This window comes from Perognathus longimembris, chromosome 20, assembly GCF_023159225.1.
Source record: "Perognathus longimembris pacificus isolate PPM17 chromosome 20, ASM2315922v1, whole genome shotgun sequence".
Classification (NCBI taxonomy): domain Eukaryota; kingdom Metazoa; phylum Chordata; class Mammalia; order Rodentia; family Heteromyidae; genus Perognathus; species Perognathus longimembris.
In genome coordinates, this window is record NC_063180.1 from 23,712,191 (window position 1) to 23,736,614 (window position 24,424).

General features: G+C 60.2%; 2 protein-coding genes across 10 annotated transcripts in view; one reads left to right on the top strand and one right to left on the bottom strand.

Moving 5' to 3' along the window:
- The window catches only part of Myh14 (myosin heavy chain 14), a 50,360-nt gene extending 42,544 nt beyond the window's left edge, over positions 1-7,816 (top strand). For all 4 annotated transcript variants that reach the window (XM_048329337.1, XM_048329339.1, XM_048329338.1 and 1 more), the window contains 9 exons: positions 890-1,102; positions 2,317-2,478; positions 3,297-3,425; positions 3,709-3,797; positions 3,874-3,997; positions 4,338-4,546; positions 5,875-5,983; positions 6,797-6,969; positions 7,309-7,816. In XM_048329337.1, coding sequence (XP_048185294.1) covers positions 890-1,102; positions 2,317-2,478; positions 3,297-3,425; positions 3,709-3,797; positions 3,874-3,997; positions 4,338-4,546; positions 5,875-5,983; positions 6,797-6,969; positions 7,309-7,462 — 1,362 coding nt within the window. In that variant the 3' untranslated portion in view covers positions 7,463-7,816. The remainder of the gene's footprint in view (positions 1-889; positions 1,103-2,316; positions 2,479-3,296; positions 3,426-3,708; positions 3,798-3,873; positions 3,998-4,337; positions 4,547-5,874; positions 5,984-6,796; positions 6,970-7,308) is intronic.
- A 1,904-nt stretch (positions 7,817-9,720) lies between these two features.
- Kcnc3 (potassium voltage-gated channel subfamily C member 3) lies at positions 9,721-22,833 on the bottom strand. 6 transcript variants are annotated; one of them, XR_007208330.1, is made up of 6 exons: positions 21,961-22,833; positions 17,257-18,364; positions 14,890-15,081; positions 14,555-14,678; positions 12,178-12,237; positions 9,721-11,424 (listed from the first exon to the last, which is right to left on the bottom strand). XR_007208330.1 is itself a non-coding variant. In XM_048329350.1 (5 exons), the coding sequence occupies exons 1-4, from the start codon at positions 22,831-22,833 to the stop codon at positions 12,221-12,223; spliced, it is 2,190 nt and encodes a 729-aa protein (XP_048185307.1). In that variant the 3' UTR covers positions 9,721-11,424; positions 12,178-12,220. The 6 variants fall into 6 exon arrangements, 5 of the variants coding, with proteins under 5 accessions (XP_048185307.1, XP_048185305.1, XP_048185304.1 ...); XM_048329350.1 differs by lacking the exon at positions 14,555-14,678; XM_048329348.1 differs by lacking the exon at positions 12,178-12,237 and having other exon boundaries at positions 9,721-10,559.
- Between the last annotated feature and the right edge of the window lie 1,591 nt (positions 22,834-24,424).

Sequence of the window (24,424 nt, forward strand, 5' to 3'; positions counted from 1 at the left end):
ACTCAGAGGATGTAAGCCACCATGAGCAAGAGTCAGCTGATGTCGACTTGTTCAAACTAGATTCACCAGCTTTAGATCATAGATTGACAAGTTGAAAAGCCCTTATCTAGCTGGGCACAAGTGGCTCACATCTGTAATCCTAACTATTCAGGAGGCTGAGATCTGACGATCATGGTTGGAAGCCAGCTTGGGCGGAAAAGGTCATAAGACGATCTCCAATTAACTAGTTAAAAAAAAAAAAGTCCAGAAGTAAAGCTGTGGCTCAAGTGGTAGAGCACCAGCCTTGAGTGAAAAAGGTAAGGGATAGCACCCAGGCCCTGAGTTCAAGACCCATTATGGGCACAAAAAGAAGACCCTGCCTGAGGGCTTGAGATCAGAGTACTTCAGGTCTAAGATTTCTGGAGGTATGGCTCAAGTAGTACGGGGGAAAAAACTTGTTTTAGATTGTTTTAGTTTTTTCTTGATTATGGATTTCCCTGTATGAGGCAGCTTTTTTTTTTTTTTTTGGTCCATTGTGGGCTTGAACTTGGCCTGGGTGCTGTCCTTGAGCTCCTCAGCTCAAGGGTAGTGCTCTATCACTTAAGCCACAGCACCACTTCCAGTTTTCCAGTGGTTAATTGGAGATAAAAGTCTCACAGACTTTCCTGCCCGGGCTGGCTTTGAACTGCGATCTTCCCATCTCAGCCTCCTGAGTAGCTAGGACGACAGGTGTGAGCCACCAGCGCCTGGCCTGATGCAGTCTTTCGTGAAATGTTTTAGGATGATTGAGAATGAGACACACTTTAGGACAGGCACACGAACTTGCTGCCTCCCCACCCTTCACAAGACCCCTGACCCCTTCCTCGGGCGCCCAGACACCCCTGCTCACTGTCCCTGCCCACCCCCCCAGGTGCACGAGCTGGAGCGCGCCTGCAGGGTGGCGGAGCAGGCAGCCAGTGACCTGCGAACTCAGGTGACAGAGCTGGAGGACGAGCTGACGGCTGCTGAGGATGCCAAGCTGCGCCTGGAGGTGACAGTGCAGGCCCTCAGAGCCCAGCACGAACGCGACCTGCAGGGCCGGGACGAGGCCAGCGAGGAGAGGCGGAGGCATCTGGCCAAGCAGGTACAGTCGGGGGGCCCCAGCCTCCCAGCTGCACAGACACAGAGGGACAGCGGGTGGCAGTGGTCTCTGAAGTCCCCCCGATGGCCTACCATGCTCTTGTCTTAGAGCCATCTTCCTCAGAGCAAACCCTCCAGACACTTAGCTATTTGTGCACTTGGCTGATCCATCCCACAAAGTCACCCCCACTGACTGCCCTCCCCCTACTCCCCCATCCCCCACTTTCCTCTCCCAACTGTCATCCTAAAGAACTGGGGCTAAGCATCATGGTGCACACCTGTAGCCCCACCTGCTCAAGAGGTAAAGGTAGGAGGATGGAGAATCCAAAGCCAGCCCTTGGGTGCCCCGTGGCTCATGCCTGTCAACCTAGCCAGTCAGGAAGCTGAGGTCCTTAGGATCTCCATTCAAGAAGACAGCCTAGGCAGAAAATTCAATGAAACTCCATTTCCAAAATAACCAGCAAAAAGCAGGGCTGGAGGCATGATTCAAGTGGTAGAGGAAGAGATCCTGAATTGAAACCGGGTACCAGCAAATTGAGACATATATAAAATCTACAGAGTTGGGAATGTGGGTCCAATTGCCTTGCGTGCATATGGCCCTGGGTTCCATCCCTAGCACAGCCAGCAAAAAGGAAACTGTCTGCTTTGCGTCAGCAGCATCTGTACCCCCAGTCTCCTCACACCCTGACCAACCACTGTCCCACTGTCCCAGGCACTCCCTTACCCCGTCTCTTGAATACACTTCCCATGCTTCCTCCTTTACCCCAGGCCTCTCTCTGCACTGTGCTCTTTGTGCTAAGTTACTGAGGGGGCCCGGGGGGTGGGTGGGTCCCATGGCACCTTCTAACGACCTCTCATGAGAGGCAGAGGCAGCTCTGGATACCAGAAAGACCCTTCTGGGGCCTGGTGGGCAGACGCCTGGGGTGGGAGGTGGAATGTACAGGACCTCTGGAAGGCAGGGAGAAGACATGACCAGGTACTCCAAGACTAGAGGTCCCTGGGTGTCCTTGTCTCTCCTGAACCCCTCGGCCTAGACTTGGCTGGAGGTACTGGGGAGCTTCTGGAGTTGGGTCCCAGTGGGCTGGGGAGATGGGAGGCCTGGAAGGAGGGCTGAGTGAGAAGACCAGGGTGTGGGGTAGGGAGGAGAGGAAAGGCCGGGGCTTGCAGTGGGCACCGGGGTCGGGGACCTCCATCCTGTGACCTGCCCCCCCCCCGCAGCTACGGGACGCCGAGGTGGAGCGGGACGAGGAGCGGAAGCAGCGGGCCCTGGCTGTGGCTGCGCGGAAGAAGCTGGAAGCCGAGCTGGACGAGCTGAAGGCGCAGACGGCGGCCGCGGGGCAGGGCAAGGAGGAGGCGGTGAAGCAACTGCGGAAGATGCAGGCAAGGAAGGGGCTCCGTGGGGAGGGGGCCCCATAGAGGGAGGGGCGCACATCTCTCTGCTCTGAGACCAGCTCCAGGGCCTCCTCCACCTGTCAGATTTCGCCAGCACCTTGGTCAGCTCCACATCCCAACTCCTCACTGGGTGCTCTTGGCACTTTGCTTAGGCTTTGTTTCAAGTGCTGCACTTTGAAATCCTGGCTCATGACATTTATCATCAGGGGTCAGTGGGCTGGGATAGGGGGTAGGTCAGGCCATCCCACGAGGGACCAGGCCTAGGCTCTCAACACCACAGGTCCTCCTGACACCAGAAGGAATCCCAAGCCGAGGCACCGGGCAGAGTAGAGGCCGGCTGGGTTTCATTGAACAAGTGAGCAGAAATCAAAGACACTGAGGGGCTGCAGGTGTGGGCCCGATGGGCGTGGCCACCCAGTGGGCGTGGCCACCCAGTGGGCGTGGTCCCGCAGAAGTGGTCCGCTTGCTGGGCGTGGCCTCTGACGGGTGGGGCCTGGTGGGCATGGCCTCCAGTGGAGCGGCTGCCTAGCAAGCATGAGTCCCAGTTCAAATCCCAGTGCCAAAGTGCTGCCAAAGGTGTGACACACGCTGCCCGTCCCTGCTGAAGTTATTGGTACAGTGCTGTCCTTAGTCCCTGTCTCTAAGTCCCACTTCCCCTAGTCTGTCCTCTCTTAATGCCACTTCATTTTAAATATGGAAATTGTTTACAGGCTTTAAAAAAAAATCTGCGTGTGAAAGTTATACCCTGTGGTTGGGATTTTCTGAGAGACAAGGCTAAGTTCACCCACCGGCTCTGTTCTGCACAGGCCCAGATGAAGGAGCTTTGGCGGGAGGTGGAGGAGTCCCGCAGCTCCCGGGAGGAGATCTTTGCCCAGAACCGGGAGAGTGAGAAGCGCCTCAAAGGGCTGGAAGCAGAGGTGTTGCGCCTACAGGAGGTGAGGCTGGGGGGGTGGGGCAGGGCTGACCCTGTGGTCCTGGGTGGGTCGGGGCTGGCCATGTGGTCTTGAGTGGCATGTGGGGCAGTTGGCCATGTGATCCTGGGTGAGAGGTGGGCGGAGCTGACCACGTGGTCCTGGGGTGGACTAATGTCCATTAAAGCCAGGAGACTGCCGCTATAGGGGAGAGTTGAGAGACTTGAGAGTGAGGGACAGGTAGGGGTGAGGCCAGTGTCCACAGAGCTCCCCATGACTGGGCCCACTAATGACCCTGTCACCACAGGAACTGGCAGCCTCAGACCGCGCCCGACGACAGGCCCAGCAGGACCGGGATGAGATGGCAGATGAGGTGGCCAACGGCAACCTCAGCAAGTGAGTGACCGCCAGGACAACAAGCCAGTGCCCACCCTGCTTCCTGCCCTCACCCCACCCCTTCCGCTCTCCCTAGGGCAGCCATTCTGGAGGAGAAGCGGCAGCTCGAGGGGCGCCTGGGGCAGATGGAGGAGGAGCTGGAGGAGGAGCAGAGCAATGCTGAGCTACTGGGTGACCGCTACCGCAAGCTGCTCCTGCAGGTCCCTGAGGCCGACACCCCTGCCCCCCCCCCGTCCCCTGCCACAATGTGACAACCCCTGAAATAGACTTGTTCACAGTCAGAGGCAGAAGCTGCAGCATTTAAACAGGCGTGTGATCATCTTGTGAACTTATTAAAATAGCGGTAACACTGGAAAAGGTTAAAACCCATGCCTGGCGCATTGTCCAATGACGTCAAACCACAAGCCCGCATCACCGGGGCCTTTTGTATCCAGTGGTCCGTGTGCCCATGCCCAGCAATTCCCAGCATGACCACTTGTGGGGGATGAGCAGCTCGACTACCTTCTTCCTTCTGAGCCTGCCCTTCCTCATCTGCTCCAGGTGGAGTCCCTCACCACAGAGCTGTCTGCCGAGCGCAGCTTCTCAGCCAAGGCCGAGAGTGGGCGACAGCAGCTGGAGCGACAGATCCAGGAGCTACGGGGACGCCTAGGTGAGGAAGATGCCGGGGCCCGGGCCCGCCAGAAGATGGTGATTGCGGCCCTTGAGTCCAAGCTCTCCCAGGCAGAAGAGCAGCTGGAACAGGAGAGCAGGTCAGTGGGGAAAGAGTATGCTTTGGGCTGCATGGAACTTCAGTCCCACTGGCAGTACCAGCTATGTAAGAATGAATGTAGCAGTTAGCTAGAGCTGTGTAACAAAAAGTACCCTAAGCCTCACTGAGTTAAAGCAACAGCTACTTATTACTGCTCCTGAGTTTGGGGCTGACTGGTAGGTTCTCTTGAGCAGGGCTCATGAATAGGTGAACTATGCCTTATTTCAAACAACTAAGCTAACTTGTGGCTGCTGGGGAGTGGTTGTATGTATGGCAAACTCAAGGTCCAGCAAGTGAGGGGAAGAGGGAAAGATTTCTTGAGGCCTAGACAGAATCACTTCTGCCACAGCCTGAACTGAGAAGGTTATGTGAGGAACTCAAGTTTAAGGGCACAGGAAAAACCATCACACCTTGACAGGAGCCAAAAGTGTGAGCACATGGGAACAAGCGAGATTTGGAGCTACTTTTTTTTTTTTTTGGCCAGTCCTGGGCTTGGGACTCAGGGTCTGAGCACTGTCCCTGGCTTCTTTTTTGCTTAAGGCTAGCACTCTATCTCTTGAGTCACAGAGCCACTTCCAGCTCTTTCTGTGTATGTGGTACTGAGGAATCAAACCCAGGGCTTCATGCATGCTAGGCAAGCCCTCTACTGCTAAGCCATATTCCCAGTCCTTGGGGCCACTGTTTCCCCCCTCAATCCACCACAAAGCAGAATTTCTTACTTCTCAGATAGTTAATAAAAGCTGGAGCTAGGCTTTGGTTCAGTATTTTCCTCATGGTCACAGAATGGCTGCACTCACATAAGCATCACATCCCATTCAGAGCCAGGAAGTAACAGCACTATAGAGCTGAGACTTCATCTTTGATCAGTGAGATAGTCTGGCACATTCCCATAGCATGCACAGTGGAGAAGCACTGTAATAAAGCTAACAATATGTATCACTACACCTACATGTCTCTCTCCCAATACACAAGATTCCCTTATCCTCTGTACTAGTCAGCAGTCATCATTACTATAATACAAATTGTTATTTGCTGAGGACTCGCTGTATCAGAGGTTGGGCTACCAGGGCATAAGGCCATATATCACCTTGGTGGGAGAAGGGCCTTTTTTTTTATTGCCTATTTTCTAGATAGGAAGATCACATACATGGTTATTCTAAAGGTCACTAATCATCATAGCAGGAGCAAAGGATGCGGAGGGAGCCCCAGTCCAGTGTCTGTGGGGGTGGGAAATGGGGCACAGGCTGGTCCCCAGCATAGAAGTGCCACAGCAGGGGGGAGGGCCCATGCCCACGGGCATCCCCCTGAGCCTCCCCCATCGTTGGGTAGAGAGCGCATCCTCTCAGGCAAGCTGGTTCGCCGAGCTGAGAAGCGGCTGAAGGAGGTGGTTCTTCAGGTGGAGGAGGAGAGGAGGACGGCTGACCAGCTCCGGGACCAGGTAAGCTGCCATGGCCACTGACTGGAAACATGCATCTGCCATCACAGGAAGCAGCAGGAGGGGCCCAGCTCGGGGAGGAAGTGAAACGTGGTGAGCAGATGGCATGTGTTTAGCAGGAACAGGGTGGAGCTGGAAGCTGATTGAATCCCAATCCCAGTGCCCTTAAAAGCTCAGCTTTGCCTTGTTAACTACTCATTCCCAAAGTTACTGAGCTAGGAAACATATTCATAAGCAAAGATAAATACAGATTGTATCCAGGGCAATGAGTGAGAACAGGGAAGGAAGACAAGAGGCAAGAATGGAGGAGCCTCTTTAGATTGGCAAGTACAAAGGCCCTGGGGAATCAAAATGAATTAGATCATTTCAGAGTAAAAAAGCAAACCCATGTGGGTGAAGAAAAGAAATAGTGCGGTGGGGAGTGTTGAGAATCAAGTTAGATCATGTGTTCTCCTCCAGGAGAGGGATGGAAGGGTCAGGAAGGGGATCTTGATGAAGCTGGTCTGGCCAGTGGGCTTAAGAGACAAGCAAGAGTCTGCCAGGCTTGAGCACCAAGCTGGGGACTGGGATCTGACCTCTGTGGTACTGGGGGGCCATGGCGGGGTAAGGCCAGCTCTTGGTGAGGAGAGACCCCTTTGAGGCCACGAGCAGGACAGGAGACAGAGGGACAGGAAGCAGCATAAGGATTTCAGGTGGCAGAGAAGACTGGAAGAGATCATAGGAGCCAGGGCCCAGAGTGTGTGTGGGAGCAGGGAACTGGGGAAGGGGTGCACAAGCCCCCAGCATGTGACCTGGTTCTCACCCCCACCTACCAAGCTGGAGAAGGGGAACCTCCGGGTGAAACAGCTGAAGCGGCAGCTGGAGGAGGCGGAGGAGGAGGCTTCCCGGGCGCAGGCCGGCCGCCGGCGGCTCCAGCGGGAGCTGGAGGACGTCACCGAATCGGCGGAGTCCATGAACCGCGAGGTGACCACGCTCAGGAACCGGCTCCGGTGCGCGCCTGCCCATGGGGGGCGGGGGAGGGGAGGGCTGGGGCAGGAGGTGGGGCACCAAGGTACCGGGGGCGGGCCGGGAGGGCGAGGCCAGACTCTCAGTGACCCCCTTTCCTCCCTTCTCCTCTCTCTCCATTTTCCTGCCGGCCCTCCACCGTCCTGCCCGTCCTCCACCATTCCTCCTGTTGCCGGCTCCCGGGCCTCACTCATCTGTCCGCACCCCATCATTCCTGGTGCCCCTCTCCCACCCCCGCCCTGCTCCTCTGCCCTCCACTCCTCTCTGCATCCCCCTTCAACCCCCTCTCCTATGTCCTCCCCCTCGCCCTGTCCCCCCTACAGTCGGGGCCCCCTCACCTTCACCACGCGCACGGTGCGACAGGTCTTCCGCCTGGAGGAGGGCGTGGCTTCCGACGAGGAGGCAGAGGGGGCGGAGCCCGACAAAGAGGCCCCACCCCAAGCACCGGATGTCCCGCCCCAAGCCCCGCCCCAGTGACCCTCAAGGCCCCGGCACCCGCCCCTCGCAGACCCTCTGCCCTGCACTTTGGAGATGGCCTCCGGCACTTCTTGGAATTGAGGGACCCCGCCACCCCCACCCAGACCCCGGGCCGGGCCGGGCCGAGCCAGGGCTGGCGCTCTTCTGGAGGGAAGCGGTGTGGTTGGCCCAGGCTCAGCCCTCTGACCTTCCTCAACTGCCACGGGCTCCCGAAGCTGCGGACCGTCAAGGGGGCCTTGACCCCTCTGACGCCCTCCCCGCCCTCCTTTCGCGTGGTACTGTGGTTGCAGACTGGAGTGTTCCCCCTCCCAGCCTGGTGGGGGCGCACTAGCCGAAATAAACTTCACCCTCCAACTGGACGACGCTGTGACTCTTCCGGCAGGGGGTGGGGGCGTGGCTTCAGCCCTGGAGAGGGCGGGCTCTAGTGCGGGGAGCCCACAGTGCGCCATGCGGGGACACCTCATAGGATGCAACCTTAAAGGTAGTAAGCTGGTGGCTCACTCTGTATTCCCAGCTACTCAGGAGGCTGAGATCTGAGGATGGAGGTTCGAAGCCAGCCCAGGCAGGAAAATCCATAGGCTTCCCCCCCACACCCCAGTCCTGAGAATTGAACTCTGGGCCTGGGCACTGTCCCTGAGCTTTTTGTGTTCAAGGCTGGCGCTTCCACTTGAGCCTCAGCTCTACTTCGGGTTTTTTGGAGGTTAATTGGAGATAGTCATCTCACAGACTTTTCTCCCTGGGCTGGTTGGAACCACGATCCTCAGATCTCAGTCTCCTTAGTGACTGGGATTACAGGCGTGAGTCCAGCTTCCTAAAACATATCGCCAGCCTTGAGCAAAACAAAACCTTGTGAGAACGTGAGGCCCGAGTTCAAACCTGATTACTGATGGGCGCACACCGGGCACGCGCACACACACAAGCACACAGATTTTCAGCACCCGGGACAGCTCCAGCCCTGCGTCCTTTCCCTCTCCGGGCTGACTCTGGCTCCGGGGGTGGTGGGTGGTTGGGGCTGAGTCACTTGATCCAGGCCACAAAGCTAGGGACGTGTGTGAAGCAGACCACGGATAATTGAGCATTCCAGGGCACGGCTCCCCTGCATGCACTTTGGGGTCGGCCCTGGGAGACTTGACATTGCCCTAAATAAAGTGGCTTTGCAATCAAGGGGACATGTGCGCCCCCCACCCCCTCGCCCCCGAGTCCGCGCTCGCATTTCCACTTCTGTGGAACCCCAGCCGGCCCCCTTGGCTCTGCAGACATATGAGGCGATTCTTAAATGAAAAGGAAACGTTTATTTGGATGGGGAGTGGAGGGGATGGGTGGGAAGAGGGCATGACACTTTTTCTCTGGGGAGGGGGTGACATGCGGCAGCTTCTGCAATCGGGCGGCTCATGCACCCTGGGGAGGCGTGGGGGAGGCTTGGGGGAGGGGCCTGCCGACCCCCCCTCCCTGCCCTACGGGTGGGCTGAGAAGACCCGCCGTTAGCACCAGAGTTGGACGATTTAGAGACCTCCCCTCCCCACACTGACTCCGGACCCCCGCCCCCGTCCCTGAGAGCGCCCCGCCCCCTCCCCCACGACAGGCCAGGCCCGCCCCGCCCACATCGAGTGTGGAGGAACTTATTGCTGTGTGTGTGTGTGTGTGTGTGTGTGTGTGTGTGTGTGTGTGTGTATTGGGGAGGGGGAGCCGCTGAGCTCAGGAAGACCCCCCGCCAATCATTCCTCCCCCATCGCCCCGCCCCCTGCCCCGTGTCCGTGCGTTCCCTGAGCGCAGGAGGGGCGCGACATGCGTGTGGGGGGGCGCGTCATGCAGCGCATGCGTGCAGTTGCAGGCACCCTGGCGGCCGGGGAGAAAAAGGGGAGCCAGAACTTGGAATGAATCCCTTTAGCTCGTTCTCCCTCCCCGCATCCCACACGGTGTTGACTTGGGGGACGAGGAGAATGATTGGGGTTTTTTTGTTTTTTGTTGTTGTTTTAATTAAAGCTGAACTAAAAAGCTGGGTACGTGTGGCGGACTGGCGAGCAGGGGGAAGTCAGTCCCTTTGGAGAAGACCCTCACCCCTTCCCCGCCCCCCTGCGGCTTTAGTGAGGGTCGTGGGGAGGGGAGGTGGGGGCTGTTTAAAGAAGTTGAACCCTTTGGCAATGTAAGCACGTCGTCCCCCTACCCACCCCTTGGTGTCTGGAGCCCCTAGCCCTTTGCCCTGCCCCCACCGGATCCCACCCCCACCCCTCACCCCTGCTCACCAGGGTCTCGGGTCCCAGGGAAGGATGGGGGGACTCAAAATGCCCCTTGCATAGGAATCGTTGCATCAAGGATCACGCCCACCCTCAGGGGGCTGTGGGGGGAGGTTGTTAATTGGGGGGGGGCCCAGCTCCAAAAGGGGTCCGCTAAGGATTCTGGGACCTATGTGGACACTGGGCCTGGGGGAGGTAGCGCATCCTTTGAGCCAGGACGGGACGTTGAGAAACAGATTTAACACCCAGGTCCAGAGGCCGGGCAAGTTAGGGCTGCTGGGACCTCATCCAGAGCTGGGGGTCTGTCTCCCTGCACTTGTTAGCCCAGTGCCCCACATTCTGGCACAGCCTCTACCATTGCCTGTTTTGAGTGGAAACTTAAAGCTTTCCACCCCGACAAGGCTGACTCTGCTCGGTTCTGGGGCCACGAGCCCCACGGGAGGGGGGAGCACTGTGGCAAGAGGGGGTCCCTTTGGGGCACGGCCTCAGGGTCAGGGCAGAGTGGGGCAGGCCTAGGCGGAAGAGGGGGGCGCTGGGGCGGGTCTGGCTCCCCAGACTCGCAGGTAGGCCACAAGTCCTAACATCCAGGGAGTCCGATGTTATGGATTTGGGGGCCCATCTGAGGATTTGGGGGTGTTTCGGAAATGTCAAGAGTGGGGGAAGGAATTGGAGCATCCCAAAGGCTGAAACTGAGCTAAGTAAGAGCTGGGTCACATCTTGGAGGTGTGAAAATATTGGGGTGCGGCCCAGGGGAGTGGGGGGGGGCCTCAGGAGGGCCAGGAAGCATCCGTGCGCCGCGGGGGAGGCTGGGGTTGCGGGGTGCCAGGGTCCATCTCAGGAATTCTGGGTGCAGGTCTCAAGTCCTAGGAATGGCGAGGAGGGGAGAGGAATTGTGCTGGGGTCACACCCACCCTGAATTCTGGACGACAATCTAAGTCCTCACAGACCCCGGGGGAAGTGGGGGTGCCAGGGTGGGACCCACCAGCAGGATCCTGGGGGGGCAGCTGGGGGGCAGCCCGGCCGCTCCTGCCTCATCGGCCCACTTGAGCTCCCACGTGGCTTGGGACCGCATCTTCTTGTGTTTGTGTTTCCTGCGTGGCTGTGATGTCTGGGGCCCCGGGTGCAGAGGAGGGGATGGGGCCCAGCCTCACCCCCGGGTCCCAGCCCCCAACCCTGGAACTCACAGGCATGCAGCCCCTGGCTTATTGCTGAGGTGGAGTCGGAGCAGGGGGTCCAGGTTTGGGAGTGGGGGGGGGCATGCGGAGTGTGGGGGAGTGCCCCAAGATGGAATTGGCAACATTTGGGCTTATTTACACGAGTTGATGGGTGGGGTGCCCTATGGCTCATGGAGACCTGAGAAGGCATTTTTGGGGGGAGGGGGAAGTTGGAGGGGGTGGAGTCAGGCCCTTCCCCTCCATGGGGGGCTAGGTAGGGGTGAGAGGCCAGGGGGTGTCTGCTGGCATCATCTTCTCTGTTGCATATTAGTAATGACTTTTGGATTTTTCTTTTTTAAAAAACAAACTTTTCCCCCACCCCCAGCTCCTCAGACCTTCTTCCCCGTCCCTGCCCCCCTCCCACCGGGGGAGGGGAGCTAAAGGATGGAGGGCAGGGTTGGGGGCGCGCGGCGGGCGGCCCGGGGGGAGCCGGGAGGGGTGGCAAGGGGCGCCAGGCGCAGGGACACCCCGCTCAGGCCCGCGATACTGCTCAGGCTGCGGGATTTCTCGTAACCTGGGGAGGGCAGAGACACGGGGAGGCAGCAAGGAGGGGTGCGGGAGGTGAGGGTCCAGTGAGAGACCCCACACATGGAGGAAAAGGGAGAGGGACAGAGGGGAGGGCGGGAGGTCCCAGAGACGGGGGGTGGGGCGGGGTAGGGGGGGAGGAGGGGAGACAGCAGGATACAGGCGATGGAAAGAGAGAGAGCAGAGAACAGGAGTCAGTCCACGAGAGAGGTGCGGACGCGGGGAGGGGAGACTCAGGATTAGGAGGCGGCGACCCGAGCCTCCCCCGCCCCGCCCCCACCCAGGTCCCCTTGTCTGAGGCCAAAGGGGGGCAGCGAGGCGGGATGGTGGGCGGCAGGGGCATGGGGAGGGCTGGGGTGGGATGCATGTGGGGGAGCAGCCGGTGGAGAGGACTGGGGACCAGGCTCAGGATGCTGGACTGGGGGATTGCCGGGCTGGGGATGCCTGGCTGGGGACCTAGAAAAGGGAAAGGGAGAGGTCGAGCTGGGGGGGGGGGGGCGCTCCCGGGCAGCTTCCGGGACAAGTTGTGCCATGAGTTAGACCATCCCAAAGACTGAATGGGACAGCTGGGAGTACCCCAGGCCCAGGCGCAGTGGCTGTACCTCTTGAGTTCCCCCAGTGTGGGCGCAAATGTGGGCAGAGTTAAGAGGCTGGAAGTGGGGTGCTGGCTGCAGGAGGGGGCCTGGGGTGTGGAAGCCCGGGATCTTGTGACACCCCCGCCCAGCCATTCCCAATTGCTAACCTGGGGGAAAGGGACAGGGGGGACCCGAGGGTCTCGCGAGGTCTCAGGCGGTGACAAGAGCTGGGGACAGAAATACAGAGAGTCACGGCAGGGTGAGGGGGTGACAGGGGACCCCCCAACACAGCCTCACTGTTGGGGGGACGGAGAAACGCCGGGATCTCTTCTTCCTCTCTGGTGTTTTCCGGGGGACAGGAGAGCAGTGAAATGGGGGCGGCCAGAGACATCAAATATGGAAGGAGCTTCCGGGGTGGCTGGGGCGGGGTGGGGGGGACCAAGGAGGGAGGAGGGAGGGACAGGCCTGGGAGAGGAGGGTCTTGTGGAAAAAGGTGGGGGAGGAGGGTAGACTGGGGGATTCAGGTCTCAGGATTCAGTCAGCCCCTTCAGCTCCAGCCATGATTTGAGTTCAATGAATGGATTTTGGCATTATAGGCAAGAGAAGCAGGGACCTCCCCCAAACCTACCCCAAACCCACCCCTACTCCTCAGCCCTCCCCACTCCTCCCACTCCATTCCAACCGGGGCCCCTCAGACCCTGGGGTGGGGCAGAAAGGTTGGTAAAGATTGGGAGCAAGCAGGAAGAAGGGGGGTGGTGAGATGAAAATGGAGGATGATGGGGCCGGGGGAGGGGAGCTGGAACAGAATCCTGGCTGCACTAGGAACAAGAGCCTGGCTCTCATTTCTGGCAAGCCCTCCCTGAACCTGAACGTGGGGAGGGGGGCTTGTCAGGCCAGCTAGAGAGATAACCCAAGTGTCCCTATGGCATCACCTTAGCCTGATGTGTCTGTGCATCCCTAAGGTGCAGTCCACAGACATTGGTTTAAATGAGTAAGGGGAAGAACCAACAGGTGGCTGCCATGCTGAAGGCAAGGCTGAGGGCCAAGCCACTTGGCTCTGCCTGTAATCTCAGCTATTTAGGAGGCAGAAAAATGACCAAAAATCATTCCTTTTTTTTTCCCTGTTTATTTTCTGCTTCCTCCAATCAGGGGTTGCAGACCTGTCCAGCAAAGGCCCAGATAGTGAACTTTTTTGGCTCGAGGGGCCCTATGGCCTGGGTTACCATTATTCTCCTCTGCTATTGTGGTTTGACAGTGGCTGTGTCCCAAGTAAAACTTTACTTACAAGAACACCTGGCTGCAAGCTTGGGTGTTTGGGCCATACCAATCTCTGCTCTAGACTAAACTATGAAGACAGAATCTTTTTTTTTTTTTTTTTGGCCAGTCCTGGAGCTTGAACTCAGGGCCTAAGCACTGTCCCTGGCTTCTCTTTGCTCAAGGCTAGCACTCTGCCACTTGAGCCACAGTGCCACTTCTGGCCTTTTTTATATATGTGGTGCTGAGGAATCGAACCCAGGGCTTCATGTATACGAGGCGAGCACTTTACCACTAGGCCACATTCCCAGCCCTGAAGACAGGATCTTGCTCTAACTCCCTCAAGAATCAGTGCTGGGCTGGCCTAGTGGCTCACACCTGTAATCCTAGCTACCAGGGAGACAGACAGGACAAAAATCATGAAAACTCAAGCAATACAAGGGCCAGGAACATGACTCAAGGGGTAGAGCACCTGCCTAGCAATTAAGAGGGCCTGGGCTCAATGCTCAGTATGGCAAAGCAAGCCAAATAATTCCTTACTTAATAAATTAATGGTGAGTTTCTGAGGGAACTTCCCAGGGGTGCCCAGGCTTGTTGCATGGATTCAGAGTGTTTGATCCTAGTAGTGGAAATGATAGATACTTCACCCCACGCCCTCGCCTCTCAGCCTCCAGCCTCCTCCTCTTGATTCCTGACTTCTCATTCGGGCTCCTCCAGCCTCCTCTCCTCCTGATCTCATCCTCCACTCTAGCCTGCCCCCTGCATAATCCCGGCTCAGTCCTGGAGCTCCCCAGCCTCTCTGGGCTCCTGCACAAGGTCCCAGGCCACAGACTGGCCTTGTTTTCTTCCTCCCTTAGCCACATCCCTGTGCTCCTCTCTCTGAACCCTGGCCTTTCTGGGGCCCCACCTCTGGGCCTGCCTCACCCTCCCCGCCCTGGACCTCTTGTCTGCGTATCTGCTCCACTCCCAGGGCAAAAGGCACTGGGTGACCAGGCTCACCTCATCCTGTCCCTGGGTTGTGCCAAGAGCACTCTGTTTTCCTAATTGGTTCACAGGTGCAGATGGGGTGGAGGATTGGGTTGAGGATGGGGGGATCAGTCGTGGGGGCTGGGTGGTCCTGAGGGTGGGTGGGATGCACCAGGGGTGGTGGGGGCTGGGTTAGTCCTGGGTGGGTGGGGTCAGTGTTCATGGTGGGGAGGTCTTAGTCAGTGGGGGGGCTGCATGGTCTCACAGGGGTTAGTCAGGATGCAGGGAGAGTCAGGGGGAGCATGGTGGGAGGGGGCTACTTACCCCGGGGAGGGGTTGGTCCACTAGGGGGCTATCCAGGCCGCAGCGTTGGCGTTGAGGTCGGGTAAGAAGCTCGGGGGGGCTGGCTTATGCCAGTCTGGGGGGGGCAGTGGGGGAGCACCGGTGGCTGGGGGTGGGGAAGAGGCCAAGGGTGGGGTTGGGTGGGGGAAATGGAGATGAAATAAAGACAGGTGAAGGGTCAGTGGCGGGGTGGGAAGTGGGTGAGGTATGGGCTGAAGGAAGGGGAGCCCAGCACCCCCATCCCCCCACCCTCTCCTCTCTCCCCTGGACAGGGGAGAGAGGGAGAGTCCCACGGGGGCCCCTGGAGGCCCCCTCACCTTTCCGGATGGAGCCATCAGGCGATGGGGCGTAGTCAGTGAGGAGGAAGCAGGCCCGGTCTCGGCTGTAGCGGCCCCGGCTCCCAGGCGTGATGGGGCTCTTGTCCTCTGGGGACATGGCGGGCTGGTCTATGGCAGGACAGTCCTCATGGGCCAGCGCAGCTGCTGCAGGATCCCCATTGGGGCGGGGGTCTGCAGCCCCAAAGGTCAGACCCAGACACAAAGGAGAGAGGGAGGGAGGCAAGTCACCAAGGGTGAGGGCAGGCTGGGTGTGGGTGCATGACTGTAATCCCAGCTACAGGGGAGACAGAGGCAGAAGGAGCTCCAGGTCCAGGCCAGGCTGGGCGGTTAGCAAGACCCTATCTCGGAAGGAAGGAAGGGAGGGAGGGAGGGAGGGAGGGAGGGAGGGAGGGAGGGAGGGCCAGACAGATAGGACATGGCTCAAATGGTAGGGTGCTTGCCTGGCATGAGAGAGACCCTAGGTTCAGCCCCCCAAAATAAAACCATAAGAAGATCCTGTGGTAGGGCTTTGGCAAGCAAAGGGAAGAGGGTGTAAGTGGGGGTGCTTGTTGGTTCTGGGGAGGGGAGATTGTTGGGGAAGGGCTGGGTGTGGACAGAAAGTCTGGTACTCGGCCTAGGCGCAATCACAGGCTGTGCTGGGGGCTGGGTGGGTGGGCAGTGGGCACAGGAGGACTGGAGGAGGGCTGTGCTGTCCTGGGGGCTGAGTGGGCAGTGGGCACAGGAAGATTGGAGGAGGGCTTGCTGGGTGGGTGGGCAGTGGGCACAGGAGGATTGGAGGAGGGCTGTGCTGTCCTGGGGGCTGAGTGGGCAGCGGGTGCAGGAGGATTGGAGGAGGGCTTGCTGGGTGGGTGGGCAATGGGCACAGGAGGACGGCTGTGCTGGGTGGGTGGGCAGTGGGTGCAGGAGGATTGGAGGAGGGCTTGCTGGGTGGGTGGGCAGTGGGCACAGGAGGATTGGAGGAGGGCTGTGCTGTCCTGGGGGCTGAGTGGGCAGCGGGTGCAGGAGGATTGGAGGAGGGCTGTGCTGTGCTGGGTGGGTGGGCAGCGGGTGCAGGAAGATTGGAGGAGGGCTTGCTGGGTGGGTGGGCAATGGGCACAGGAGGACGGCTGTGCTGGGTGGGTGGGCAGTGGGTGCAGGAGGATTGGAGGAGGGCTTGCTGGGTGGGTGGGCAGTGGGCACAGGAGGATTGGAGGAGGGCTGTGCTGTCCTGGGGGCTGAGTGGGCAGCGGGTGCAGGAGGATTGGAGGAGGGCTGTGCTGTGCTGGGTGGGTGGGCAGTGGGTGCAGGAGGATTGGAGGAGGGCTTGCTGGGCGGTGGGCAGTGGGTGCAGGAGGACGGCTGTGCTGGGTGGGTGGACAGTGGTCGCAGGAGGATTGGAGGAGGGCTTGCTGGGGGCTGGATGGGTGGCAGATGGAAGTGAAACTGGCATGACCGGGGCAAGGTGCTGGGGTTTGGGATGTGATGGGTTGGCAGCGGTGCTTAGGGGCAGGTGGGGGCAGATAGGGAGGTGCTGGAGGAGGGAGGGGCATGCAGGTGTCCCCCAGGCTCTGACTTGAGCTATTTTTACTGGTGTGAAACTGGATCAGTGGCCAAGGGAGTGAGATGGAGGCTGGCTGGCCCAGCTCCTTTGCTTGACCTACTTAAGGCCTGGGGGTGGGGCCATGTCCCCCCATTGCCACCCAAATTACTACCCGTGAGCTACAGACCACCCCACAGCCAAACCTCGTCCCTCTGGTCTCATCTCCTTTCAGCAACATGTGCAGTTCTCATCCCATTCGCTCTGCAGGGCCCACCATGCTGTGGGTCCAGGCTGCCCCTGGCCTGTGACTCTTCTTTCCCCAGGGCCTTGACTCTTAGTCTTCACGTGTCCTTCTGGCTGGCCACACTACTCACCCTCTGACCACCGCCCCTCAGTCTCGTCTCCCTCACCACGCTCCTTCTGCTCTAGGTGACTTCCTGCTGGAGATGGGCCATGCCCTCTGGTGCCCCGGCTGCCCTCTGGGCTCTCAACTCGGTGCCAGGAGCTGCTAAGGTCGCCAGCCCCTACCTCTGGATGCCTGGGGCCACGTGAGTCCCTCCCAGCAAACATTCATGACTCTGCCTCCCACTGCCTCTGCCTCAGTGGCCCCTGGGATGAGCTTGGCTCCAAGTCTCCCTCAAACCCTCCTGCATGGAAAACTCAGGTCTCAGCATGCGTGCATCTCTTTTCTGGCTATCACCAATCTGGACGCCATTTTCCCCTCTGTCACCAACCACCCCAGTCTCCCTGAACCTCACCCCCCATCTTCCCACCCCTCTCCTGAGTATCAACCTGTCCCTTCCCGACCCCCAAATCCCCAGCCTCACCTGCCCTGTTGATTTCAATCACTTCTTCCTGAGCCAGGGGACAGGGTTCACCAGGAGCTGGCAGTGGAGGTAGCCCCATGATGCCCAGTCCCCCCGCGCCCCCCCTGAGCAGCCCAGGGTGTGTGTGAGGCCCTGGAGGGTAGGCCCCGGCCACAGTGACCCCCATGGAGGGCGGGGTGATGGGGGGCGGGGGGCTGAGGCTGCCGCTGCCGTGGTGTGGGGGCGGCGGTGGCGGGGGTGGCGGGTCTGGCTTGCAGTAGTTGGGTGAGCCGGGCTGTGGCGGGCGAGGGATGTGTTTGTTCTTTTTCTTGGGCAGCTTCTGCTTGGCCATGGCCAGCGAGTAGTACATGCCAAAGTTGTTGACGATGACGGGCACCGGCATGGCAATGGTCAGCACCCCCGCCAGGGCGCAGAGCGCCCCGACCAGCATCCCTGACCACGTCTTGGGGTACATGTCCCCATAGCCCAGGGTTGTCATGGTGACCACGGCCCACCAGAAGCCGATGGGGATGTTCTTGAAGTAGGTGTGGTTCGACCCCAGGATATCATCGGGGTCGGCGCCAATGCGCTCGGCGTAGTAGATCATGGTGGCAAAGATGAGGACGCCCAGGGCCAGGAAGATGATGAGAAGCAAAAACTCGTTGGTGCTGGCGCGGAGCGTGTGGCCCAGCACGCGCAGCCCCACGAAGTGCCGGGTGAGCTTGAAGATCCGCAGGATGCGGACAAAGCGGACGACGCGCAGAAAGCCCAGCACGTCCTTGGCGGCCTTAGAGCTGAGGCCGGACAGGCCGACCTCCAGGTAGAAGGGGAGGATGGCCACGCAGTCGATGATGTTGAGGCTGCTCTTGAGGAACTCCACCTTGTCCGGGCAGAAGGTGATCCGCATGAGGAACTCGAAGGTGAACCACACCACGCACACGCCCTCCACATAGGTGAGGAAGGGCTCCGTCTCCACCTCCACATTGGTGATGTTTTCTGGGGGAGCCCCCGGGATGGGTGAGGCCTGTGTCACCGTCTTGTTGCTGATGTGGATGAAACCCTCGTGGGTCTCCAGGCAGAAGGTGGTGATGGAGATGAGGATGAAGAACAGCGAGGCGAAGGCCACATACTGCACACGGGCGGAGAGAAAGAGATGACCCAGGCATCCGGTCCACCAGCATCTAAGATCCACCCCATGCCCCTGCCCCCAACCTTCTGGGAGAGGCCCCAGGCAATGCGGGTGTGCCAACCCCCAGTCACAAAAACAGTCTGTGGGTCAATGGCTAAGCCCCCCTTCCCGGGCTCCCCAAAGCAGAAAGGCAGGTTTGGAAGGTAGATCTCATTGCCACTCTCCCGAAGGTTCTGTCTTTGAGCTCCCAAGCAGGATGGAGGGCAGACTAAGACCACACAACCTCCAGCTCCCCAAAGTGGCTCAGCTTAGCAATAGGGGAAGGAACAGGGGACAGGGCAGTTAGACAGACAAAACCATGATTTGGTGATGGGACCAGGCTTCTAACCTGCCAAACTTGGGCAGAGTTCACACTCTCTAAGCCTCTATCTATCTATCATGATTGTGGCCAGTTGCCAGTGGCTCATGCCTATAACCCTAGTTACTCAGGAGGATGAGACCTGGAGGATGGCAGTTTGAAGCCAACCAAGAGCAGAAGAGCCGGAAAAACTGAAAGACCTCATCTCCAAATAACTAGCAAAACACCAGATTAGAGGTATCACTCAAGTCACACACCAACCTTGAGCAAAAAAAAAAAAAGAAAGTAAAAAAAAAGAAAAAAAGCCAGGCAAGACCTTTAGGTGGCACAAAGTTCTGAGTGCAAAGGCCAGTATGGGCACGTGTGCACGCACACCCCACAGTAGTATTGTGAGGCTTAGGTTTTGTTAACTTGGCCCAACATGAAAAGGCCTGGGCTGGCCTGGGGTAGGGGACATGAGCTGGTGGGGACCGTCGGGAGTGGGCCGAGGTGGGCCAGAGGTTAAGGATCTCCCTGTTAGTGAATGGCTTCTGGGAGGGGAGCAAGCTGGATGAGGCCCCTGGGCCAGGCTGTGGCAGCAAGGCCACCACTCTGCTAAGGGAGAATGCTGTGGAGAGGGAAGGGGGTAGAGAAGAGGTATGAGAGGGGTCCAGATATGGGGGCCGGGTGGAGAACCGGTGTTGCTACAAGGGCTGGGGGGGATGGCATTTTGAAGAGGGACAGGGTCCAGGCCTGGGAAGAGGAAGGCTTACGAGTGAAGGCCCGCGGCTGCCCGCGGAACACAGCTAGGTGGGGAGGAGGAGGGACAGAGGGTCAGAGCCTGAGTGAAGGGGGGCAGGTATGGAAGAAAGACTCGGGGTGGGGAGCTGGCTTTTGGTCCCGGGTGCAGCCCTGACAAGGGGGCCAGGGGTTTCTGGATGTCCGAGTTAGCCGGGTGGGGTCCAGTTGGGGCTCCCTCTGCAGCCCTCCGGGTTCTCCGCAGTGCTGCCCGCGCCCCGCCCCCTCCTCCGCGCGGCGCGGCTGCGGCACCGCAGTGGGGGCGGGCCGGGGGCGGGGCGCGGGCAGCACCGTGGACAGCGCCCGCCGCAGTGCGCAGCCGCAGTGGCCGCGCGTCTACTCCGCCAGGTCCGCTGGGCCGCGCGCAGCCGCAGAGCCGCCGTGTCCCGGCAGCAGGCCGCGGGCCAGGGCCGCCTTAACTCCTTCCCTCCCAGCGCACCGGGTAAGGGACGGTGGGCATCCGATGCGGGGCACGGCTGCGGGGCTGGACGGCGTCCGGCTGGTGTACCCCTTCCCTGCCCCTCCCCGACAAGAAGGATGGGAGATTAGGAGTAAGGAGAGAGGGACCGGGGACTGGACCTCCATTCGGCGCTGCCCAGAGCTCCCAGCTGTCAAGCCACCTCACTGGGAGGGTGGCGAGTGCTTGACACACTCAAGAAATAAAAACACCTATTGTGCATTACCTAAAGGACCCCCTTAGCTATCCCGGACACCCAGCCTGACCGACACATAAGGACCCCATCTTCCTCCTCCCCCTCACTCAGCACCCCGCAATGGGGTCACTGCAGGGAGAGGCGCCCCAGGCCGGGGGGGGGGCGGTTGTGTGTGGAGAGGCCGCTGTGTGTCTGAGAGGGCATCTAGGGCCATGTCCCTTCCGCACCTCTTCCTCCTCACCTCCCCCCACTCATCCCAAAATCTCGCTAACTCAGCTCTTCCCAGAGATCTAACTTCACGCAGTGCCCCGGGGGGCCCCCCCTTCCTCCCCTGGCGCGGACGCAGCACTGCGGCTCCGCGTCCTTTCCGGCCCAGGACGCGGCACGATGGGGGGGAGGGGGCCCAACCAGCTCCTTGGGGGTGTTTGGACCTCTGGGAGACTACAGGGGACCCCCAAGATCGCGCTTATTTCCCCCTCTTCTCAGTCTCCTTACTTTTTCCTACTCACCCTCACTCTGGGGGCTCACTGACAAGGAAGAAGTTGGGGGGGAGGGAGGAGGATAACACACAGCCTAGGAAGTTTCTGAGGTCTCAGAAACTTTTAAATGGAGATGGAGATACCTTTTTTGCGGGGGGGGGGAGGCGGGGTGGAGAATGTGGACTTTTGAAGGGTGTAGGCCTGGAGAAGACATGAGACTAGGCAGGGTGGGCTCTTTCCCCCAGGTGGAGGTGAGGTCAGAGGACCGCTGTTCTGGGCTTTGGAAATGGGGGGAGCTTGAGGAGGGCTGGGGGAGGGGACACGGGGCAGGTAGAAAGATACTCAGAAAGGGCAGAAAGGATTGAAGCTATTTTAAGATGTTTTTGAGATAATGACTTGGAAGGGAGGTGGGGGGGTCCCAAGGTTTCAGGTGACATAAAGTTTGGGAGGAGGACAGAGAGTAGCTTGACAGACTTGGAAAAGAGACGTGGAGTTGTGGAATGGGTCGGGGCTCCAGAGTATGGTGGGGTGTGCAATAGAATGGATAGCAGAAGGGAGCTTCCTCTATGTGAGGACCATGTGCTCTGCAGGACATACTGGATTCTGGAGGAAAGGAGTGGGACAGGGGTGTAGGACTGTTTTGGAAATATAAGGAGTGTGAAGGGCTTGTGGGGACATGGACACAGAGTGAACAGGAGGGAATTTCCAGGAGGGAAGGTGTCCCAAGACTCTGGGTGGCAGTGTGGGGGAGGGGAAGTGTCCTGGCCGGATCAATTGGCTTTGGGGTTCACACAGGCCTAGGAGATTCTGGGTGGTGGGGGGGGGTGGTCTTCTGGGACTTTCCAGAGCAGATGACAGGATCAAAACCAGCCAAACTTGGAGAGATAGGTCTTGTAGGAGTTGGGGCCCTGGGAGCATTGGGAAGATGGTGTGTGTGTGTGGGGGGGGGTGATGAGTTTGAAGATGGGACCTCAGAGCATCTGGGGCAAGGGAGCAGTGTTCCCTGGGCTCAGGGCGCTGTGAGGGATCGGGAATGGGTGTCCTCGGCGGGACCTGGGGTAGGGGGAGTCAAAAAAACCTGAGGGGTGGGAGATGAGTTCAAAGGCGGGAGAGGGGTTTTTGGAGAAGCCTGGAAGACTCAGGACGTTTCCAAATGTCTAGGGAGCCCTGGAGCAGGCGGGTGGGGTTTAAAAGGTGGGTTGAGGAGACAACTCCGGAGGACCAGGGAGAGAGGGTGAGTAGAGGAGGTCAAAGTTTAGGGGGGAGGAACCCTAAACAGACTGGGAGCCCCAGAGAGTCCAGGGGAGGGGACCCCGAGATCGCGCTCACCCTGGCTGCCCGCGATGAGTAGGGGTCCTCGAAGAGCGCCCACACTCGGGGCTGCCAGCGGCGCCACCACGTGCCGCCCGCGCCGCCCGCGCCCCCCGGCGGGCCCCCGGCGCCGCCCGCGTCCTGGAAGCAGAGGCGCTTGAGCTCGCCGCCCGCGCCATCCAGGCCGCCGCCGCCCGCGCCCGCCTCGTCGTCCAGGCCCGCGTCGCCCGCGCCCGCCGCGCCCCCGGCGTTGGCGGAGCCCGAGGAGTCCGGCGCCTCGAAGGAGTCGAGCGCCTCCTCGGCGTCGCGGTGCTGCCGGTAGGTCATCCAGCAGCAGGCCTCCACGTCGGTCTCGTCGATGCCCCAGAAGCCCAGCTCCTCCTCGAAGAGCGGCCCGCACACGTCGGCCGGGCAGTGCAGCTTGCCCGTGCGGTAGTAGTTGAGCACGTAGGCGAAGACGCCCGGGTGCCGGTCGAAGAAGAACTCGTCGGCGCCGGGGTCGTAGTCGAAGCGCGCCGCCGCCTCGGGCTCGGTCAGACCGGCCAGCCGCGTCCCCGGCAGGGTGCGCAGCGTCGACCGGTACGTCTCATGGCGCACGCCGCCCACGTTGATCACGATCTTGCCGCTGTCGCCGCCGCCGCCGCCGTGCCGCCCCATGGCCGCCGCCGGCAGCCCGGGGCATGGCTCGGCGTGCCGGCCCCCGGGCCCGCGGGGTGCCGGGGGGCCCGCCGGGGACGCGGCGGGGCCGGGCTGCTCCGGCGACTGCGGTTGCGGCTCTAGCTGCTGCGGCGACGGCGGCGGGGACTCGGGCGGCTGCGGCGGAGGCGCCGGCTGCTGTTTGCTGGCCCCCTGGCGCCCGCGGAACGAGGAGACGCAGACTGAGCTCAGCATTGGACGGGGGGCGGGGCTGGAGGGGGCGGGGCCGCGAGGGGGCGGGGCAGGGGGACGGGCAGACCTGATTGGGTGGGAGGAGACGACAGCTGGAGGGGCCAGGCCAGTGGGGAGGACGAAGACAGACACGATTGGATGGGAGGAGGAGCTAGCGTGATGAGGGCGGGGCCTTTGGAGGGAGGATCCGAACTGATTTGTCTGATGGAAGGAGGGCAGGGCTAAAGCCAGGAGATGAGGGGCTGGGATTGGGCGGGGTCACAAATAAACTTATTGATTGGTTCTTTGAGAGAGCCGAACGGAGGGGCGGGGCGCCCAGGAATGCTGGGGTTTGCCGGGCTCAGCGCTACCGGCTGGACGGAGAAAGCGGGGTAAGGTGTGAGAGACCTGAAAGAGCCCCAAAGAGGGGGAGCCCGACTGGCCGGGAAGGGTTGGAAGGAAGACGCCAATTTGATTGGGCCGAGAAGGTGCACGAAGAGACAAGACGAATCAATAGCTGGGACCTAAAGCCCCAGCAGGCAGGACTCGGTGTGGAGGGGCAGGTGCAGGGGACCAGGCTGGTGGAGAGGCTGAGGCTGGGTTAACAGTGGCTGGATGGCCAGAGAGAAGATTGCTGGTCGGGCCGGGGCGGTGAGGCAGAGGGATGAGCCAGGGCGGGAAGTGGAGATGAGTCCCCTGGTGCCAAGTAGAAGGAGCAAGGGATGAGTCCTGGAGGTTCTGCAAGGAGAAGAAACCTACAGTGCTGGATGGAGGGTAAGGACCTGGAATGGAAGGAAGGCTGCAACAGAGCCCCGTGACCTAGGACCAGCTAAGTCTTAGAATAGACGGAGGAAATGGAACAAAGCCCAGACAAGGCGGATTGCAGATTGGAGGAACAAGGCAAGGGTAAATGCTGGTGAGAGGTGAACACGGGAGACAGGCAGGCAGAGTTCCCGGAGCATCCACCATCAAGAAGGATAGGCGGGGAGGGGTTAAGTGTCTCGGAGACCGAGGCGGGGGGGGGGGGGGTGGTGGTGGTGGTGGTGGCGGTAGTCGACTTGGGGGCGGAGCCAGAAGAGAGGACCGCCTCCGAGCCCGCAGGCCCCGCCTGCAGGGGTGGACCTGGGCGCTGGGAAACTGCGCAGGCGCAGGCCTGCTGGCTGCGCCCCGGGCTGCGGTGGGAGGAGGCGCCTGTGGGAGCGAAGGGGGCGGGTCAGGGGGCTGCGGGAGTCCTCCCGCCGCGCCGCGCCGCACCGCCCCTGGCCGACCGCCCCCCCCCCCCGCCCCTGCAGGTGCGACTGCCGCTTCCCATCGCTCCTCCCATCCCATGCCCGTTCCGGTTTCTCTTTCCCCCTCAGTCCCATCTCCTTGGTCCACACCTCTTGGAGTTTCTGGCTCTGCTCCCTCTCTCCCTGGGTGTCTCAATCTGTCACCGTCCTTCAGGTCCTGGACTAATTTCCCCTCCCCCAGCCGTGGCTCTGCAGGCTTCCCCCCTCCCCCCTCCCCCCCCGTCTCTTTCTCCTACTCTCTGCCCCACTGGGAGAGATGCGCCTCTCCGTTCGCCCCGGGTCTTTCTTCCTCTGTTGAGATCTTTGTCTTCCTCTCCCTGGGTCTT